A 13,005-nucleotide genomic window follows, 5' to 3' on the forward strand; every position below is an offset into this window, starting at 1 on the left:
AGGGAGCATGTGGCCAGCCTCCCCAAGCCTTTACAGGCCCCCAGGGTCGTATTATTTTTTTGTGGAGTGGGGACACATGCCCACCACCCCACCCCACCCCCCTAAGCCTTTAGGGCCCTGGGGACCCTATCCCCGGTGCCTTTTTTTGGGGGGGTTGGATGCAGGCAGCCATCATCCCCGTGCCTTTCTTTTTTATGGGGAGGGGCACGAACGCCCCCCACTCCAGTCAGTCGTGGCCCAGGAGACCCCATCTCACAGGACCTTAGGTGTGTGCCCCGGTCTCTTAGAGGACATGCGTCCCCCCCCCCTAAATATGTTTTTGTGAATACAACATGTTTCTGTAACAGATTGCTAACTGCTTCTTGCTTTTTTAAATTTCACTCAACAGGTCTACGCTTTGTGATTCATGTCTACAACCATACTATCATTTCGTATGAAGGGGGAAAAATGAGAATTTATGAGGTTTGTGGGACAAATGATAGTCTGATCATGTAGTATAAGGAATAAAATAGCCTCTGCCTTATGTTACAAGGATACTTCATGCAACCCCGGAATTTGATTAAATTACAAACAACTTCCGACTTTGGCCTTGTTCCTCTATCTAATCAAGGATCTACTTAGTAACTTGCAATAGTCTTAAAATCAATGGCAAATATATCCCATATATATTGCTGCTGAGGGTTTCTGGTGATGATATAACCAAGCAACCGAAGGCCAAATGATTTGTACAAGTCACCAGAACTCTAACAAGGAAATATAGTGACAAATTACACAACTTAAATGCTATGTATTTTTTTATATTACATGCTTATTTTTATGCCGTTTAGCATAAAACAATGTTTTCGAACTGGAAAAGGCTAATTGAAAGCAGTAAGTGAAATACAGGACTACACAATTTGTTTGCATTATAAAAACATTTGCAATGCAATAGGTCTTGCATTACTGAAATGTTAAGCTAGTGGCGTTGCTAATAATGCCACACCAATAGTTCAAACTTTTAGTAATGCGAGACCTATTGTATTGCAAATTCTTGTTTTTCTATTTCTTTACTTTTGAAGCAACCACGGCACCTTTGCTTTAAAGCTATAGCGTGGATGCCGTGATTGTAACCAAAGTAAAGAAATATATAGCGCTTGGCTACTGCTATAGATTATGGGACCTTCTGCAGACCAGAACGAAGCACACCTTTGCCGCACGGCCGCCATTGTTTAAGATTAAGGGCGTGCAGCGCTACTTAGAGTTGTGTGAGTCACCTTGAAGAAAAGCAATGCGTGGCCACCTAAGTTGCTGATTAGAAGGTGTCCCACGCTGCATAAAAATATAAAACTGAAAAAATTGAGGTGCAAGCCACGTGGTCACCATTGTTTGAGATTAAGAGCGTGCCTCGATACTTGAAAAAAATATATATATATTAAAAAATAGAGTTAAGTGAGCCGCGCACAAGAAACGAAAGCCGCGGCCACCATTGTAAAGATGATTGGTCGTGCGCAGCGTTACAGTACACTTAAACCGTAGGATGGGTTGCAGAAGCGGGAGCGCGTGTCCTGCCTGCAATAGCAGCTAGGAGAAAGTAATTACTAAAAAAGTGCTCCGAGGTTGTAATTAAAACATCTAGAGTAACAACACATGTAACAGGGGCAGTTGTCATGAGATGTTACAACAAGAGAAAAGGCGGTACTAAGGAGGGACTACTAAGCCTATTGACCAATGAAAAGCCACCATTTACATAGGACAGTAATAGGAGCCAATTAAAAAGGCGGAGCGTAATGCCCATATCCTGAAAACAGCATGTCTCAAAGAGAACGTGCAGGCGCTACCTAGGCGAGACCTAATGAATGAAGTATTTAATTATTAAGGTAGGAATACGGGGATTCATACAAAACAGATTTTGTCTGCTTGAAAACACATTCTGGCTATAGAAGTTGAAGTTTCTTAAAGTCACTACTACACAACTCCCCTTGGGATTAACATCAACTAGCTTCTATTCAAAAGAAAACTTAACAACATTACCTTCGAAATAAGCCCACTACGCCTACACACACACATATTTGTGTTACGCTGTAAAGGCATAGCACACCTATAGGTATAGCCAAATAACTAAGCAAAATATATATAAAATAAACCGATTAATATGCAGACGAGATGGCACCCGAATATTGAGGATCACTCTTAATTAAGGGGGACATCTATTTCATTCATGCACATTGAGAAAAAACACAAACCTTCTCCAACTCCTGTATTTTTCTGTCTTTGACCTGCAGAATTTCTAATACCTTCAGGTCCCTGGCTTCGGCTTTCTGCTTTTCTCTGGAAGAAAAATGAATAATAAAAAAAAACGTAATCAAATATTGACACTGCTTGTTAGCAATAATTTGTTGTTAATAATTACAATGTTCCCCGTGCTGAGAATGAATGTCATTTTAAAGCACTGAAAATTAAATTATCCTAGACTGACAGCCCTTGAAGAATCAGAGAGCATATGCCAAGTGACAGCAAATTACATCTGCAGACGCTGATGACATCTTTATTTACAGAAACGCTTAAAGGCTAGCACGACGGTTTTGAAAGAATACTCTTTAAAATATCTCTGTGAAACCAAGGGGTTTCACATTCTCCAGTCTTCAAAGTCTCAAAAAGTCCCTCTTAGACTAGAGAATTTCGCTCAGGAATTACTTTGGAAGGTCATTTTTAATACTATTAAGTGGGCAGCAGACCAAAATACCAGAGGCTCGGGCAGGAAGAGAAAGAGGCGGGAATAGCAGGGACTAACTTACTTCCTCTTTACAAAGAGTTTAGATAACATTTCCCCAAATCACTGGAAATCATACTCTGTCTATCAGATTCTTTTATATAATTTATATTTTTTTTTTATTTATGCTTTATGTCACTCGGGCACTGCTTTTTTGCCTACATATGCCATTGTATACTGTTTGCCCTTTTTACCGTTACTATATATTTTTTAATCTATTCTCGATGTACCTCATGTTATTGTTGTGCTTATTCTGTAAAGCGCTCTGATACCTTCGGGTCTAGTTCACGCTATATAAAACTCACAAATAAATAAATAAATGCTGCATAGTAAGAAAAGCATCATCATTCATCAAACAATTGCACTTTTTGTGGCTCTCGCCAAATGATAATGAAACCGATGACACAGAAATAATAACTGTATGTCTTGGATGCTGCTCAAGGCAAAACAAAAGGTTTGGTACAGCTTTGGCAGTCATGGCAGCCGCTATGTAGTAGGCATCAAGAGTGCCTGGATGTCCATGATGCCTCGGCATTAGTTCCCTATCAGGTTTTTTTCAGGTTCAAAAACAAGTTTATTTAGACAATTGTCCATAAAACATTCTAGTTTAGTTCCCTATCCAATTATGGTTATATCCTTAACGTAAGTCGATATAAATGTTGAATGACCGCTTTCTCATGGTTGCAGGCCCTCCTTTGCAGCCTTATGTTTTTTTTTTATCAGAACAGTATCTTCAAGAGTTGTGTTATATTTGAAATGGCACATTAATCAATCTAGGAAAGGTGATCCAATGATATTTCCCCATGGGTCCTCCATAATTGCTGATGTGAACTGAAATGCTTCAATTCAAAAGGACACTACATTAAAATTTTAAATGCTTGGTACGGGATCCTCACCGCATTCCTCCAGCACTGAAGATGGACTGGGATCACCTACATAGCTGGTTAAATTAAATATTTTTATGGTCTCGCTTTGGCAGACTGCCCCAGCAGTGTGCCCGGATTTGTTTGCTTTTGTGATCACCCAGTGTATGGACTTTTTACTGTGGGTGAGCCTCACTACCAGTGTTTCACCCACAGTAATCACATGGTAAACGGACTGCGTGTGTTTACCACCCGTGTCCACCTTTTAGGATAAGGCCGCTGCGAGGCAGCAAGGGTAAGGGGGACTTGGGTGTGCACACGTGTGCGGGCTGCACGTAGGAAACCTTCTGACCATTACAGGTTTATTGCACATATATGAAAGAATTCACAAACACACACACACCTAATTCCTGATAAATGTTTATTGGGTTTTCATGATGATTCAGAGGTTTTATTGATAAATCATTATCTTTTGATTTCTTTCTAATTTCTTGTGATTACATAATGACTGTTGAAACTCACTTGGTATGTTTAGGTTACCCCCTACGGGTTCACCGATGATTACACAATGTAGTCTATGATATGTTCCATCTGCCAATGTATATTTGTAAATTACTGTGTAGTATTTAGCAATGTGTGCGTAATAAAGGTACCTAAATGTACCTCTCCTTATTTAAAAAAAAAACAGTACTGACTGGACAATCCTTTATTGAGTGTTATTATTGCACACCAGTTATTTGTGATTACTAGCCCACACCACCTCCCTTGAGTAGGCATTAGACTGTTCCACTGCCCTACCCTGTGAACATCAAGTACTACAATGGGGTGTTTGGATCCCACTGAGGACAACTGAGGAACTATTACTTCTGCTGGCTGCACAACTAATAACCCCATTTCCAACACAGACCTTTCTCAGAAGTCAAATAGATCTGTATATTTCCTGTGCTGCTGTGCACAAATCCCTGCAACACTCATCTCTGATGCATGTTCTTGGTTGTCTCCTATTCTCTATCTACCTCTTATATGTGTTTTACGTGAACATTTTTATTGCTTACTGCAACATCACAGAGACTCGCTGATTACAGCACTCAACCTCCCAAAATGGTCATGGGAATTCAGCATCTTCGAAATGGTCTCTAGGTGACTTTATGCAACTCAGCATGGTGTCTGAAATGATACTATTTACCTTTCAATAATTAGATTCTTGTAAGCTCTTTCAGCAATTTTCAATTCTTGTATTATGTTCATTTATTCTGGTGTCTGCTGGTACGTGATATAGTGTCAAAATATTGAGCAGCGATATGGATTAAACTCAGTCGCAGCCTTAATCTACCATGTGCCCAGTTGCGCCCTTAAATGAAGTCAGTTGTTTCTATTAAAGAATTTGTAGGTATTTTCTAAAGATTTAGGAACCAAAAGATCAAATGTAATTGTTGTGCAATGGTGACCTCTCTATTTTACCAACTTACAGTCTGAGAAGGACAATATTATGTGCCACTAGACGCAGGGGCGGTGCGTCCATGGGGGCGCTGGGGCGTTGCCCCTCTAGCCACATCGCCCCCTAAATTCGTGCAAGTGAAGCAAATCAAGCAATTGCACAACTCCTCCTCTCTCGCGCTGCTGGGACATGCGCGGCAATCCGCTGAAGGGGGCGGGGGTGGGGCGGGGCTGCGGCAGCACTCAACACAGTTTGAGTGACAGACTGTCACTGACAGCGGCGAGTGCGCATTTTCGGGTTTGGGCTGGTCATTTTTATGACCAGCCCGTACATGCGCACTGTCATCCACTACCATACTCAGTAGGCGAGGGAGGGAGGGGGGACCCAAGAGGCCGTCGCAGCCCCCCGGTCTCCTAGGGGTGGGCCGTATCCGTGCCCTAGCCAATCCTGGGGCTGCTAATGCAGCGTCTGGATTGGCTGCGACGGCGAGTGAGACACCGGCCGCGCAGTCTGAAGTTGTTCCTGCTCCGGACTGGCCCAGACCTGTTCCTGCAATCCTGCTCCGGAGTCCGGACCGGCCGAGGAACTGGACACAGAGAGAGGCGGCGCGGGATCGGGATCAGGTACGTTTTTTGTTTTTTATGTTACCCCCCCCCAAGAATTACGAACCGCGACCGCGATTAGAACAGAGTGCGTGAAACCCTCTTCTAGAGGCATGTCCTCGAGACTCAAGTCAAACGCCACAGCTTAGAACTGGGAAACAGCAAGACAGGGGAAAAAAGTTACGCCCTGTGGCACAATAGTAGTGTGGGTGCACGGACCACATTGAATCCCCAGTGTGAACGCTGTTGGATAAGAGTGAGGTCAATGCTGTGTGGGGACACGCGAGGTGTTTAGGCACGCATGGCTGTGAGATAAGAGGCACGCGCTGTGGCAGAGTTTTGTGGCCATCAGGCAGCCAAGGTGCACAGTAGCAGTGATCTGTGCAGCCATGTAGGTAACCAATGTAGCAGTGCTCTTTGTGTCCATGCTGATAGCCAATACGCACTGCAGAAGTGCTCTGCGTATCTATGTGTCTAACAAACGTGCACCATAGCAGTGTTCTGTGTGGACACGCAGGTATACCATGTGCAGTGTAGCAGTGTTCTGTGTGGCCACGCAGGTATCCCGTGTGCAGTGTTCTGTGTGGACACGCAGGTATCCCATGTGCAGTGTAGCAGTGTTCTGTGTGGCCACGCAGGTACCCCGTGAGCAGTGTTCTGTGTGGACACACAGTTATCCTGTGTTATGATTAGCTATTTTAAACTGTATTGGTTCGTATGTGGTGGTATGCCGTGCAGCACTGTTGAGTGCCTTGATGCATTATGCGACCCTGCTTTGACATCTTTTATGGTATGTTACATTGTATTATGCAATGCTTTGTAAGCGGTGTGCAGTGCGCGCCTTTCTCCTCGCCCTGTTTGTTTTTGTATGAAATCATTATCTTGAACGGGAAAGGGGCAGCGTCCAGTGTATTTACAAAGTAATAGTATTCAGTTAATTAATGCCTCGCATAAAAAGAACAGTACTTTCTAGTTGAACAAAAATGAAATTGTGGGTCACTTACAACCACTTCATCATTGTGCACATTATGGTGTAAAAATGCACACATCTTAAGTAAAAAGAGAATTCTTAAAGTAGTTGCTGTATCCATGAGTGATGCCTGCTTCTGGTTCTAATAGATTTACTAACCAGTGTGACGGCACGTGGGTGGCTTTAAAATAAATGAATGCGCGTCATGACGTACGTGACCCTGTTAATAGAAATGCGTCCAGAGCACTGGTGTGGTGTTTATCAGACTGTAGTTTTTCAGCCACTGTTCTGCGTACTGTAGCAATGTACACGGACACACCACATGAAGTGAAACGTTTCCTTCTGCTTTAAAAAATGCTTTTCAATATAACTGGTCTAAGAAAACCGCTGGGACTTGCCAACTGGAGGGGCTGCCCATGGACCACCTGGGTGAGGCCGGGTTACTTGAGCAACTGTTCGAGACCCAAAGCGTCAGTACAGGCTCTTAATACAACCATTAAATCTACATAAAAACAAAACCCACAATGTTGAGTTAAGCATGGGGGCCAGGATTCAAATCTAGGTCCCCAGGTTGCCGAGTCGCCAATCTAGCCATTAGAGCACACCTCCTCCTTCTCTGGTTTGTACATAGCAACCCCCACATTGGAACTATCCGGCTGCCTATCATATGTGGCATGATAGCTCAGAAGAAAAGCCACAATCTGCAAACAGTTTAGGTATATTCAGAAACAGGGTGGGGTGGGGTGGGGGAGAGGCAGGCCCCCCCCCAAACATGACTTTGGCCCTCCCAGTCACGGCTGAAGAGGCCATGGACAACCGCCTTGAGTGCTTTCTCCATGTCGATGGCCGAACAAGATGGTTTTTTTCAGTTTGTTTACTTTAATTTTCAGTCAGGGGTCCATAGAGAACCTCTACAACACCTTTAAAGTGCTTTGTTTTTAAAAATGAGTGTTTTTAGTATGTAACTATAAGGGGGGAAAACTGGCTTTAGGTGATTTTCCCATTTTTGTACAGGGTCAGACATTAAAATAATGATCAATTGGGAGCGGCAACTTCGCAAAACGTGAAGAGATCGTAATTGTTTTGCAAATCTAAGAGTATTTATGATATGCCGGTGTGTCTTCTCCTCCACTCGCTGAACTCCAATAAACCGAAGGAATCCATCGACCTTATCTTGCAATTTCCTCGGGTGGGGAAGGGGGTGGATTTCGGGTTGAATTTCGTTGAAAGCACGGTTCTTTACTTTTCCCTTTGCACCGCGGTTGTGTCATAGAAATAATTGCTGGTAAATGCACCATTTGTCCACTCTTTTTTCAAAAAATGTTCACCCTAGAGGTTGTTCGGGGTCGCTCGCTACGCTCGCCAAAGTGCAGTATGACAATAATTATACGCCCCACCACTTTTTTTTATAATTCTATTTATTGATACAGGTAGTCTCGATGGTCAGAACATATACTAAAGCATTACTGTAACAGTGTTACATGGTCAGGAGCGCATACAAAAATTACAAATTTCAAGGTAGAAGAGCACAATATGGCAACAGTATATATCACATGAAGGGGTTAACAGCCCATCAAGGGAAGGGATCAGGGGGCGCCTCACCACTTTTAAATGCCACCAGCCACCACTGACTAGACATATGTAGGCCGTGGGAACCCGAGAGTAAAATTCAGTACTATACCTGTCAGAGTAACCATCCCTTAATTAACAGGGTCATTAACCAGCACACTAAAATCGTCAGTTTGGTAAATAAAGCTAAAAATGCTAAAAGTAAGCCTAGAAGACCACATACAAATGTTTTGTGCCCACAGAAAATCATTTTATTACAAGCCTGTCTACTGTATTTCTTGGATCAATAGTTATTTGGCTATTATATGCTTGAAAGAGGGATAAGAACTGGACTCCCGTTTGTGAATGTTGAGTCCGGATATATATATAACAGCCATCACCACCACTTACTCCCCATTGCTATTGATGAACACTTGAAATGTAGTTACAATGTGCTAGGAAGGTCATATTCAGTATGCTAAACCAGTAGTGGGACATGAACCACACTAAGGGCTTAATTAGGAGTCTGGCGGTCCGTGGACAGACAGACTGGTGGAGGCGCGGCGCTGGTGGTCTCCCAACTGCCCTATTACAATAAGTGCTGTTGGGCTGCCTTTGACTCACTGCAGCTGCCAGAGAACCACTGTTTCCTGACGGTGTTGTGGCGGAGTAGAGTCAGTAATATGCTTGCCTGAACCACATATTACATGTTTCTTCTCTGCTATGCCTTTCATGGTGGTTCCACCGCCATGAAAACCGTGGCGGAGAGAAAAAAAAAGGGGGCCCTGCAGGGCCCTCTGTTGCCTCACGCCCTGTAGATGCACTAAGGGGGGCACAACACTCCCGTGTGCATGCACACCAGTTCCTGCACTGCATGGACTTTACAGTCCAAGCCGTGCAGGAACGTTTTTTGGCGTTCCCATTGGGGTGCCCATTTTCAGGGCACCCCAGTGGGAATGTCAAATACACTGATTTAATTCAGCACTGGCAACAAGCACTGGTAAAACCAAAAGGTCAACTAACACCTGTCAAAGGCTAGCCTTATAGGCTTTGCCAATGCCTGTTCCTATAGAAAACGTTCTGACCACTGAAATCCAAGACACCAGTCGCTCTTTCTTTCAGAGCTGTACGTGGATATTCTTACTAATGAGAATTTTATCTCTGTCTTTACATGCTGAACAGATGCCAAAGGAGAAGAATTTTACACAGAGTATTTCGTGAATGGGCAGGTGTTAGCGATTAGTACAATAGTGGGTAAAAACAGACAAAGGGGTTGGCATGGTGCACTCGTGCAGCTCTCTCTGCTCCAAATTATGGAGAATCTCGTCTGTAAGCATTGCTTTATAGTACGCACTAACATTTAATTGAACTCCTGGTTGTCAGCAGGGAGCTTTGAAGATAAGGACTCTACATTTAAACGTACTTCATGCACAAAGGGAGGAGCAGGATTGTCTGGATAGCAAATACATGAGCAAGACAGACCTGAGAATTTGAATTACAGTGACACCGAAAACCTTTGGCTTTTGTATTGTCATGGGTCCATAAAGGTTCAAGGCTTGAAATATCAAGCAGACACATCCAACTCTGAATTTAAATATCAGACGTAATCAGCAGTCTTACCTGGAAAATTATCCGTACACAGGCTAAAAACAGATCATGAGGAATATCCAAGCGACAGCCAGCTATCGATAAAAATAGAAATCAGGGCCTCACTCCTGCTTGATAATTCAGAACACTACTGGCTTCAAGTCAAAAGCAAGCCCTGTGTCAGGATTCGATACCTACCAGAGACCCACTGCAAATAACATGGTATTTGTGGAACTAACCAACTGAAGAGGTAGGGGAATGAAACTTGATGCTAAAGCCTTGTGTGTGCATAGTAAAGGCAGGCAGTAATGTTGAAGGCACAATCTCCAGCCCACAGGGCCTGAAAGACAAGGAAGTGACTGCCTGAGGTACACAGGGGATTTATACAGGATGTGGGATGTAGCTCATGGGGAAAATTCACGCATTTTATTTACCTTTCTAAGTTACCACTCTGACAATTCTTGAACAAGCCAAATGGTGGTTGGCCCACCCAAATGAGTTGGATGCAACAGAACTTAATTTCAACATTAAGAACTAATACAGGCTTGTAAAAACTAGAACTAGGGGGTAATTTGCTATTTTTTTTATTATGACATCCGATAGTGTTGAAATATTTCTGCAAGATTAGTTTGGTTAAAGTCTAACTAAATGTTTCTGTAATAAGTGTTGTCAGCTCATCTCTGTTACATTCACAGATCTCATTTATAATGCCACCTCGACCCCCAGCGTGAACCGAAAACTATTGAAACAGTGCTTACTGCATTCTTACTAGCACATTAACTGGATTGAGATACATGTTCAGGGCCAGATGAGATACCGTGATCGAAGGCAAGGGCTGGCATCGACTGCTAAAACTGCATACTCCTCTTTTCATGACTGCTTACAAGCTTACCTGGTCTCATCAGTTGACATAGCATTCAGCTTCTTCCATTAATCTAATAGGCACCCTGTTACAAAGCTTGACACTGATGTCATTATAAAGGAAATGCACACACTGTGTATTCAAATTACTATGACTGATGTGAGCTGTGTTGATCAGTGCTGGTGCTCACTAATTTCGTGGGTAGATTTGGCATGCCAGTAGTTTGAATGGTACAGCCTTTCAGGAAATGTTAGAGAATTAACATACTTACCATGTTTGCAAATATTCTATATCCTCAGATGTAAACAATTTACCTGAAATAACTTCAACTGAATAGTACTCGACTTATTTTGTTTTCTTTTTTATTTAAATGTATTCTTTTTATTACAAAATGCATGTTGGCCAACACACGAGTTGTTGTAAGTCTACAACTCTGTGAAAAGGGTAAAGAATGTAATGACCAAGTCCAACATTTCTTTTACAGCTTGGTAGAGAGCGGGGTGAAGGGACAACGTTAATAAAGGTAAAAGACCAGGACATGCAGACTCTTCAAAGTCCCATCTACGTCACCACTCACCTCCGCGCCACCAAATGAGAAGTGTACATCAAGAAAGGCGTTCGATCAATCATGACCCCACTCAAACCACTAGCAGGTACATAGTTTGAGCACAGTAGAGAAAAGCAAACTGATAACAAGCTCTGTAGCATTAAAAATAACAAGCATTTTCAATGCAATAGGTCTTGCAGTTACGAGAATTTAAGCTATTGACATTGTAAATGACAATGCCATTTATTTATGTGTTTTTAAAAACAACACATATATAAAAGGCATTGTCATTTCTAATGCCGATAGCTCAAACTCTCGCTATGCGAGACCACTTTCATAGTGGCCGCGCCCCTTTCTTTAGACGCTGTCACTGTATTCAGGTTACAGCGAGCAGCGTCTAAAGAAAGGGGTGTGGCCAACATTAAAGTGAAAGCACGGTATGGGGCGCTTTCACAAAAAAAAAAGAAAACATTTCTGTAGCGCGGCTGCTAAAGTGAAAGCAGACGTGCTGTAAATTCAATGAATAAAGAAGCGCTATCACAAATTAAATAAATAAATAAGTGTGGCCACTAAAGTGAAAGCGGACCACGCTGCAAATTAAATAAATAAAGAAGCGCGGCCACTAAAGTGAAAGCGAACCGCGCTGCAAATTAAAAAATAAATACATTAATAATAACAATATAAAAGAGGGCAGCATGCTGCGACGTCGTTATGGAATAGGGGAAGATCATTAAAGAAAATAGTGCTCACCGACTAGATAAAGCAGACCGTGTAACATTACAAGTAAAAAGTCCAGTCCTTAAGGGAGGTTACAAAAGCATACAAGGTGGTACCAAGGAGGGACTAGTAAGCTTATTCATAAATAAAAAGCAACGATTTTGAAAGGACTGTAACAGGAGCCAATTGAAAAGATGGGTGGAGCTTTTATTCCATAACTCAATACAGCATGCCTCGCAGAGCAGCGCATGCACTGCCCAGGCTCGACCTAATAAGGCATGAAGGTACAGTCACTGTTGCATTACATGCATTACCACTCGTGCACGCCTAACGGATGACTCTGGCACCTTTTTCCTTTTACATATTTATCTAAGACAGTGAATGTCTCCTACAGCAGTAAATTTAAAAAATGCATGTCAGGCCCTTCAAAAATATTGAAATAATAATATAACACAAATTCAAATGACTGTAAGGGATGGAGTGCAACGGAGGGATTGGTGGAGGGTAAGCAAAGGGGAGGGACCAAAGGAGAAGCGCAAACACGCTTGTTACAGCCTGGCAGGAAATGGCAGCTGCTGAGCCATCAAAAAAAAAAAAAAAAGGAAAATTACATTTATATATTTCAAGCACCACATGACAAAGAAAGAGTAAAAAGACGAATGCACTCTCAGGAAGTGCTTAACAAAAAAGAAAAAATGTGTTCCTTAAATGTGAGCATCACAAGTCAGCCAATCAAAAGGATGGTAAAGAGATTATGCTCCAGAGAGGGGCAAACACAAGCAGAGGAAGGCAAGCCATTGAAAAAGAAGCAAGAATATGAGACTGCAACGTGCAGGATCAAAGCCCCTGTATGTTTTTGGTATCGTCCACAAAAGGCTTTCTCCTCCGGACAGCGAACCTCTGCCTGGTAAGGAAGACCTAAAAAGAAACCAAATTAGACATGTTTCAAGGCCCACTCCCTAAGCATTCCTCACTCATATTGTACCATCCCCTTAAACTTGCGCCTGTAGGTCGAGACATCTTGACATTCTCCTTTGTTTTGATTCAGGACAGTAGTCGGGGAAGAAGTAGCTTTGCCTGTGAAATTATAATGTTGTCAAGCTGGCTAACACTCTAGTCTAG

The 13,005-nt window shown here is 42.6% G+C and overlaps 1 protein-coding gene across 1 annotated transcript in view; it reads right to left on the bottom strand.

Moving 5' to 3' along the window:
• The window catches only part of CNTLN (centlein), a 1,182,709-nt gene that overhangs the window by 979,614 nt on the left and 190,090 nt on the right, over window positions 1–13,005 (bottom strand). The window contains exon 4 of the mRNA XM_085634784.1: window positions 2,223–2,307. Coding sequence (XP_085490910.1) covers window positions 2,223–2,307 — 85 coding nt within the window. The remainder of the gene's footprint in view (window positions 1–2,222; window positions 2,308–13,005) is intronic.

Source organism: Triturus cristatus, chromosome 2_1, assembly GCF_964204655.1.
Source record: "Triturus cristatus chromosome 2_1, aTriCri1.1, whole genome shotgun sequence".
NCBI lineage: Eukaryota > Metazoa > Chordata > Amphibia > Caudata > Salamandridae > Triturus > Triturus cristatus.